This window comes from Sminthopsis crassicaudata, chromosome 6 (assembly GCF_048593235.1).
Source record: "Sminthopsis crassicaudata isolate SCR6 chromosome 6, ASM4859323v1, whole genome shotgun sequence".
NCBI classification, from domain to species: Eukaryota; Metazoa; Chordata; class Mammalia; order Dasyuromorphia; family Dasyuridae; genus Sminthopsis; species Sminthopsis crassicaudata.
Window position 1 is genome coordinate 161,722,815 of NC_133622.1, and position 9,360 is coordinate 161,732,174.

Here is a 9,360-nt window from a genome sequence, read left to right on the forward strand (position 1 = left end):
GCCCCCATGTGGTTATGAACTTGATCAATAATCTGAGGCCCCCCAAAACATTAGAAAATTTCCGCAGTGAGTAAACAAGCATTTCTTGTGCTCTTGCAGGAAGTGGACACATTCTTTTGGTAGCGGAGTGCCCGCTGGTACAGAAGGGAGTGTGCTTATATTAATCAAACTCTCCTGTGTGCCATCGTCTCCTTGCAGTTGTTCCGATTGGTCAGTATTCTGCTGACTGACAGTATTTCTCTCTCTGCCCTCCTCTGTATATCACCCCTCTCTTGTCATGCATTCTATGTTCAAAGATGACAGAAAACTCCTCCTACAGGGTATCTTGGTTAAAATGCAATTAGCCTATTAAGCATGCGGATTTCTCTTTTGCCTTTACTAAGTCATTGACCCTGACTAGTTTGAGGCATATTGGGGTCTGTGGTAAGACTGTGGTTGAAAAGGATACAGGGACCCATTTCAGATTGGTTGAAAATACTTGTTAAGCAACTTTGTTGATTATTATCTGAATTCTCAGAATTCTAGCTCTCTACAGAAAATAAACTGTTTTGTTACCCCATCCTGGGGTATCCTTGGAGAGAGCCAAATTTTCATTAAAATGAGTAGAAACGCTGGTCAAAAAATCTAGAATGTAATTAAAGTCTGATTTCTAAAGGTATAGTAGAATGGGTGAAGTGGGTCTGAGGAGGAGGGATGAGGACTGGACAAGAGTCACATGGACGTGCCAAAAGCCCCTGTGCCAGGGATAATGGCTTGCCAGACAGCAGGGACCCACTGGAACTGGAAACGTGAACATAGCCTTCTGCCTCAACAGAATTTAAGTCCTTCTGCAGCAAGGCCAGACAGCCTCTGAGGGGGTATGGGCTCTCTGCTCCTCTGGTAGCCTCATCTGGAAGTTGCCTGAAACTAGTGAGAGATGAAAAGTGCGCAGTGACCGTTCTCTTGTTTTCCAGGTTCTACCAGTCCATTTTTAGTGTCAGCTTGTCTTCGTGGTGCAGTGAATGAAAACCCTTCTGCACCTGTGAGTCAAGCACAGAATTCTTTATTCACTAAGTATGAAATGGAACTTGAAAGCCAGCGAAAACTTATTCCTTACCCTGGAAAGGAACATATTGAACGGGTTTTAGAAGAGTACTCACATCAAGTGAAAGACTTACAGAGAAGACTGAATGAAGTGAGTTCTTTTACCTTCCAAGGCATTCTGATGTTCAAGAGAACTTAGTGTGAGAAAAGAAAGGTGGAGAAAAGAAATTATAGCCCTATTCATCATATCACTTCCCATGTGCTTGATTTTCCATTGAACAGAATTAGGTTGCTGAAAATTATTCAAAATCATCCTGAGTAAGAATATAGATAAGAAACATATCACTTAAGATATAGTGCTTCTGACATTCCTTATAAGACCACTCATAACTTTAGTCATAAGAATGAATGGACCTTCTGCTCTTTCTGGCATATTCAAACTTTTCCCAAAAACTCAAATTCTTAAGAGTTTTTGATAAGAATAAACTAGGAATCAATTCAAATAATGTACTGAAACAACATAGTACTATGTGTGTTAGAGTAGCAGGTAAGTTTGGGTTTAGAATATCAGATTCCATAGTGATAAAGAAAAAATGCTCAGCACAGTTGGAGACAATTAAACAATCTTGTTAGTTGGTGTGTGAAAACCTATGGGTGCAGCTGCCCAAGAGCTGCATGATCAGGAATGGGTGACATCACAGCAGGATGTCAAGTTCAGACACCGTATGGATCCATCTGTGTTTTATAGTGGAGTTTGGGCACAGTATAAATGAATGACATCATGAAATGCTGCTTATAAGACTTTCCTTGTGCTAGCAGACCTCACTCAGAGAGCTACAGACCACATAATCTGTGATACCTAAAATGTGACGACTTCAGACCTGGGAGATTGTGTTAGGTAATGAGACATTAGTGTATAGGAATGTTAGTTTCTGTACCTAGAGCAATGAAAATGAGTGTAAAATAAACTATTATATGTGGGGATTGTCTTTACAACCTTTCAGAGTGCTGAGCTTCATGAAAAACAGAAATTCCATCTGAGGCAGTCAGTAATTGACTTGCAGACAAAGCTTCAAGAGATGCAGATGGAGAGAGATGCCTTGGCTGATATCAGGTTGGTTACTCCAGTGAGTGTGGCTAGCGTTTCATACTCTCAGGATCACAAACATTAGAGATGGTGGTGATAGCTCACTAGCTGGGTGACCTTGTTCCAAGCTACACTGAGGTTCCTTGTCTGTTACTGCTTTTGTAGTGTACTATGAAAATTTCAAAACAAAAATTACTGATTTCCCTTGATCATCACTACTATCAGGTGTGAGAGATATTCTTGCTGTCCTCTATATAGGGAAATGGAAACTGAGACAGAGGTCATGACTTCTTTATGATTACACACTTGGGAAGTATCTGAAGCCAGGTGTGAATTTCCTAATTTCTGAGCCTATTACTCTATACCCCGTGTTGCTTAGGAGATTGGACGAGGATATTTCTATGTTCCATTCTAACATTAGATTCTGTTGCTCTACAATGATTTAATACAATATTCTGCTATGAAAGATTGTTGTTTAGGTGTTAAATGATACTTTGTGTAAATAATCAAGATATTCAATACTTTCACTTTTGTAGTAGTTGTCTTAATATATTTGAATCTCTGATCTTGTTGACAGAGAGGCAACCTAGTACAGCATTTAATATTAGTACCTTCCTGGAAGATATTTATGCTTCTACTCTTAGCAATTTTTTAGTTTGGTAAGTAGGGAGCACCAGATGCCATCTGAATCCTGTATCTTGATTTCCTAATCCAGGACTTGCTGTTGAATTGAGTATATTCTTCTCATCTTTGTGAAAAGGCTCTTATGGGATAATTTAGGGAATACTTAGAATGTATTGAGGGCCCTTAGAATTTAGATCAGGAATCGCCTTAAAGATTAGCCTGATAGATTTATTACTGGAAGAAAATGTTGAGGTTACAGATTACTAGAGCCTTTGTTTTACAGATGAGGAAGCTGAGGCTAGACAAAGGTAAGGTGAGACCATACCAAAAATAAGGGGCAGAGCTGAGATTTGGATTTAGGGTCTCAGCATCTTTTAATATAGCACTTTTTCCTGCCAAATCACAAGTCCTTTAGACTAAACATAGGAGGAAATAAATAAATGACTTGGAGAAGATTGGAGCACTATTGAAAAAGTTTGTAACTAAATTGAAAGTTTTGGTTGTCACTATTTTGTCTTTCCTATTTATTACATTAGCTAAAGAGAGATTGAATAGCTTACTTCAAGTTTTAACTAAAGTCTTATCTTCTGTAAGCAGGCTTTCCCCATTTTTCTTGGGCCCTTTATGCTTTCCCTCTGAGATTAGCCACAATTTATTCCATATAAACATTCCATATTCGTTTTTGCACATAGTTGTTTGCATGCTGAACACTTCATTAGACAATGATCTTGGCTCTATTTTGTTCTTTGTTAGTTCTTATAAATAATCTTCCTAGGCTTTTCAGTATTCATCATATGCATTGTTTTTTTTTGTTTTTTTTTTTTTTTGTTTTTTTGTTTTGTTTTGTTTTTATGGTACATTATTCCTTTACATTTATATACCTCATTCCCTAATTGATAGGCATCTACTTTATTTCCAATACTTTGTTATCACATAAAGTACTGTTATAAATGTTTAGGAGTATATGGGGACATTTTATTCACTGTCCAAAATTATTTTTTACTATTTCACAGCTCCACCAAAAATATTTTAGTGTGTCTGTTTTCCAGAAATCCCTCCAACATGGACTTGCCATTTCATATTATATTGCCTCTTTGGAGTAGGTGTAAGGTAAAATCTCAAGAGTTGTTTTTATTTGCTTTTCTCCTATTAGTGATTTTGAACCAATATGCTGTGAATATTTTATAATTCTTTTTTTTTTTTTTGAGAATTGTTTTGAGAATTCATATTCTTTTGATCATTTATCTGTTGGGGAATGACTATTAGTTTCAAATATTTGTTAATTGTTTATGTTTCTTGGATGGCAAACTTTTATCAGAGAAATTTGATACAATTTTTTTCCCCCAATTTGGCTACTTTGCTTCCTGTCCTAGATGTTGTCAGTGCAGAAGCTTTTCAGTTTCAAGTTTCCTTTTCTGCTGCAAATACAGTATTATGTTCGTTCGGTTACTTTACCTTAGTCTTTAAGGTGGTTTTGTTCCCACTGGCTCTCTTATTAGTTTTCTTTTTCTTGTTTATATGGTTATATGTTTCTTAGCTTTTTTTCCCTTTCTTATTAATTTAGATTGCCCCTCCTCTTCAGCTTTTTTAGTTTTAAAAATGAAGATTTTTTTTCTCTCCATTTGTTGTCTTTTTTTGTTTGCTCTAGAACCTTATTCTCTGATTTTTGATCTCTATAATTATCTGGTCTTTCTTTTCTCTGCATTTTTCATGCAGTCCAAACTTCTAAGATATCTATTCTAGGTTCTCCACTGTAGGTTCTCTGCCACTGCCATGTAAAACTTATCCATGAATTCCTTTTTCCCATTGTGTTTCACTTCCAGAATTCGCAATCTTTTTAATCATTTGTACATTTTTAATATATTTCAATTTGTTTAGCTATTTCCCGGTTCATGGGCATCCTTTTAAAATCTAGTTTTTTGCTTCTTTTCCTTCTTTAACCCCATTTTCAGGATCCAAGAAGTCTGTTTTGCTTTGGAGGGCTTTCCTCAGTAGTATTTATCACCTCTTTAATCCCCACCTATTTTCCTGTTTAATATATTTCTGCCCTGTCTTGTTTGCAAATGTGTGTTCATTTTTGAATGATTTATATAAGAGTGACATTCATATTATGCCCATCCTTCATCCTTTTTTTCATGTTTGAATATGCTTCTCATGCATCCTTTTTGAGGGGGATCAGAAATAATAAACTCCCTTTCCTTTTTATTGTGCTAGTATATTCCTAATTCTCTTCCTCCCCCTTTCCCTTAAAATCTTTAGCACAGAACCAGCTTTCCTATAGGTCCATCAAAAAAACCCAGCCAGACAAACAATTCTCTTCATACCTTTTGGAGATAATAAGGTTCTAAAAAGTTAATTGTTGTTCTTCCCTCATTAAATTGTCAGCAACATCATATAACTCCTTTCAATTGCTTAAATTTACCTTTCTTCATTTCCTTTTATGGTTTGAAGTTGTTACTTTTTTGTCAGAAATGATCTATTCCATGGTTTTGGCATACTATATTCCAGGATCTTCCTGGGTTTATAGAAGAAGCTTCCTGGGTTAATATAATCCTGACTGTGTTTTCTTTGTATATTAGGTGCTTGCAGTAAGTTTCCTTTAATGTAGAAGCTCAGGATTTTGGCTATGACATTTTTGAGATTTTTCCTTTTGGGGATTCTTTCAGAAGGTGATAATAAATTTCTATCTTTACTTTGCCCTTTGGTCTTAATGCCTTCTGGCCATTTTTATTATGTACATGTATAATGTTCATGCTTTTAAAAAATAGTGGATTTCAAGAGTTTAATGATTTTTCAAGTATTCTTGATTTGGTTTCTAATTTGGTTGTTTTTGATATACATTTTATATTTTTGTCTATTTCAGTTTTTTAAAAATTTGTTCTCAAATCTCTTGCTTTCTTTTAGAGTCATAACTATTTCTTCTAATTTTCAGAGAGTTCATTACTTGGATAAATTTAAATAATTTTTGTTTTAAGGTATTTCTTCTAATTCTTGCCTTCAGGCTTTTTGTTTCATTTAAAAAATCTCCTTTGTTAATTTTTCCCCTGGATATTTATATATGCTTGTAGAAGATCTTTTTTTCCCTTAGAGTCTCTGCAATTATTACACAGTTATACTTTATTTCTAAGCAAGATTTTTTTGGGATCTCTAGATTTACAGTAAAATTTTTTTACATTGGTTGGAGTTTTCCTTGGTTTGCTCACATCTCCAACTTTAGTTCCTTATTTAGGGCTTTATCATAAGGGCCAGGTTTTGCTTCTTGGCTGTGATTTGGAATGAGAATGGTTGGCTCTGTATCATCTCAGTTTCTATGATAACCTGCTTTAGGTTCCCATGGATCTTTGAGGATCTTAATTTGAATCTTCAGGGCCCTGTATCTTGGGACACACTGAAACGCTTGAGGCTTCTCTACTTTGGGCTGCCTTTGTTTGAGCACTCCTGAGCCTCTCTGGTTGCTGCTACTCTTTGGGGAGCTTCTAGGATCTCTGTTTTGGTCATTCAGTTATTTCCATTTCTGTGCTGCCATTTGGGGTTTTCTTGGCAAAGATACTGGAGTGGTTTTCCATTTCCTTCTCCAGCTCATTTTACAGAACAACAAACTGAGGCAGACAGGTAAGTAATTTGTCCAGTATCATACAGCTAGAAAATTTCTTGAGTCCAGATTTGAATTCTACCCATTATGCTATCTAGCTGCCCTCTGAGATCTCTGGGAGCTTTTTCAGGACCTAGAGAGGCCTTGCTTCTAAGGAGTCTTTCATTCTTACTGCCTCCATACACAGAAGCTACTTGTTTGTCTGTTCTGGCCCTGACATTGCTGCTAGTCCTCTTTCCTACTGCCCGTGGACTTTGCCTGATTTTTTTTTTTTTTTTTTTGGTTGTTGTTGTTCAGATTCAACATTTTTTCCTCTCAAGTTTTTTGATTACTATTCAGTCTGCTATAAATTAGCAGATTTTTTGCTGGAGTAGATATGTGAGAGAAGTATTATTTAGAGATATTTTAAGTTCCATATTCACCAAAATTTTTTAAATGACCTATTGCCAGGATAAAACCAGCTTTGAATAGGAATTTAAGTTTTTTTTTTCCTTTTTTACTTTGTTCCATAGACGAAGGGAGACTCTTTCTCAGGAGGATTTAAGAAATCAACTCCAAAATACAATTCATGAACTTGAAACTGCCAAACGCCTTCAGGAAGAGATGCTGAGGGAGAGCACCAATCAGACAGAGCAGCTCAGAAAGGTGATGCTCAGTCATGAAGGAGTGCTCCAGGAAATCCGAGCCATTCTTGTGGACTATGAAGAGACCACAGGCAAGAGAATATATGAGCATGAGACCATCTCTACTCTCCACGTGCGCAACTTGGGCACAGCTATTAGTAAACTTCTAAGAGAATTAGACACGGAAGTGTCTTATCTTAAAGGGAGGATTTTTCCAGTAAGTGGTGAGAACACTAATTTTTTTTTTTTACCAGCTAATTTTAGATGCTTCTTATATGTGGTACTTTAAAATTTATTGAAATAACATCGCTTTTTAGCACATATTAACGATGGGATAAGCTCCCATCTTCTTGTATGCTAATAAAGCTGCTGCCCCAGTGGCTTCCTTCTATGCTCACCACCCTTGCTGGAGTCACTTAATTAACTTGTATTAGCTTTAAAGGGTAGTCAAGAAGCTAGAAGAATAATAGTCCTAGTAGCTCCTTAGTTTTCAGTTTTATTGAAAACTTCAGTATCACCTGATCAAAGGCTTGAATGTGCTTCTCACTAACTCATCCCAATCTTTAAAAAAAACACAAAACAAAACAGGTAGAAGATCAACTCGAATCATTGAAAAGTGAATCACAGAACAAAATAGAATTGCTTCTTCAGCAGCATCAAGATAGGTAAGCCTTTTTCCTTGTTTAGTTTAAGACACTGAGGCCACTTGGGGATTGGGAGGAGGGTTTGGTGGACAGGAGGCTGTGCCTGGAATCAGGAAGACTTGAGTTCCAATCTGGTTATTAAATACACTTTGTAGCTATGTGACCTTGTGTAAGTCACTTCACCTTTGTCTGCCTTAGCTTGCTCATCTATAAAATGATTTTTGTGAGTATCAAATGACTTAATATTTATAAAGTCCTTTACTAACCTTAAAGCACTAAATAAATGTTAGTGGTTTATCATTATCATCATCATTTAAAAATCTTCATGTTTCTGGAAAAATTAGCAAATAAAAGCAACAAAAAATATAAGCTTTTTAATTAAGTGCTTTATACTTTTATATATATAATATATAGTGCTTATATTACATATATACAAAATATATCTTTATTAAGTGCTTATACATATTGTGGGTACAAAGACAAAAGAGATCCCCTGTTTTCATGAGACATCTGTTAGGAAAAACAGATATACACATACAAGTGAATGCAAAATGTGTCCTTAGCACAGTAAAAGTAACTTCTATTGGGAGGGTGTGTGTGTGGGAAACCACTAGTACATGAGGACTACCAAGAGATAGTAGTTGAGTTGAACTTTGGAGAGACTTAAGGATTCTACGAGGCAGAGGTGAGGAGAGAGAGCATTCTAGGAATGGGAGTCCACCTAGACAAAGGTAACAAAAAGAAGAAATGAAGGGTTTTGAATGCAGCAATAATAAGCAGGCCAGTGTGGTGTAAGAAATAGTTAATGGTACCAATTGGAACTCACAATATGAGCTGCTCAAAGTGGTGAGTTTCCCTTTCAGGGAGATCTTGAAATCATGGCTGGATGATGACTTTAAGGTATTTTTTAAGTGGGGATTCCTTTCAGGGATGGTGGGTTCCAACTTCTGTGACTTATCATTTATAATATTTATAAGTTAAATTTTATGTTTTTGGAACTATTTATAATTTGGTGAAATTCTCTAAGTCTCAAATCTGATCATTTCTCTTTCTTTATAGGATTGAGCAGTTGATGAATGAGCATGAACTTGAAATAACAGGACTGAGTGAGAAAGCTAGCAGTGCTCGGAGCCAAGCTAACAGTATCCAGAGTCAATTGGAAATCATTCAGTATGTGCCCTAGTTGCTTGATTCCAATATGCAGTTAGCTTCTTTTTTTAAGATTTCCATTAATTTTCTGCTCCTCTCTCTTAAGGATCCAACAATGCCATAACATTTTTTGGCTTTTTAAAAATAGAAGATACTTTTACAGCTAAATGTGATTACATATGTAGTATTTTATTCTCATCAGATTACTACTAGCTAAGTTCTTGAGCCTCTTTAAGTAAAAAAGTATAGGAAGTTTTATATTCTAAGATATTTAGTATATTATTAGTTATTAGAAATATTATTTATGTTTATTATAAATTATTTATGATTTGAACTAAAATTTTGATAATCATTTTGGGACAGATTTATGTCAGGCGAAGAGGTCTAGTTTTTAATGGTTGTGGTTCCCTTAGATGTCATATTTGTTATTCTTAGGTGGTGGTTTGCTTTTTATTTTTCTAAACCCTTCTTAGAGAACAAGCAAGGAATCAAAATTCAATGTATATGCGTCAGCTCAGTGAACTGGAATCTACTGTTTCTCAACTACGTTCTGAATTAAGAGAAGCCAAAAGGATGTATGAAGACAAGGTGAGTTTAGGTTTTGGCATTGTACTTGAG

General features: G+C 35.8%; 1 protein-coding gene across 13 annotated transcripts in view; it reads left to right on the plus strand.

Moving 5' to 3' along the window:
* Positions 1–9,360, plus strand: part of CCDC158 (coiled-coil domain containing 158) — a 121,240-nt gene that overhangs the window by 29,598 nt on the left and 82,282 nt on the right. For all 13 annotated transcript variants that reach the window (XM_074274372.1, XM_074274381.1, XM_074274380.1 and 10 more), the window contains 6 exons: positions 954–1,174; positions 2,028–2,137; positions 6,839–7,166; positions 7,538–7,614; positions 8,653–8,763; positions 9,216–9,330. In XM_074274372.1, coding sequence (XP_074130473.1) covers positions 954–1,174; positions 2,028–2,137; positions 6,839–7,166; positions 7,538–7,614; positions 8,653–8,763; positions 9,216–9,330 — 962 coding nt within the window. The remainder of the gene's footprint in view (positions 1–953; positions 1,175–2,027; positions 2,138–6,838; positions 7,167–7,537; positions 7,615–8,652; positions 8,764–9,215; positions 9,331–9,360) is intronic.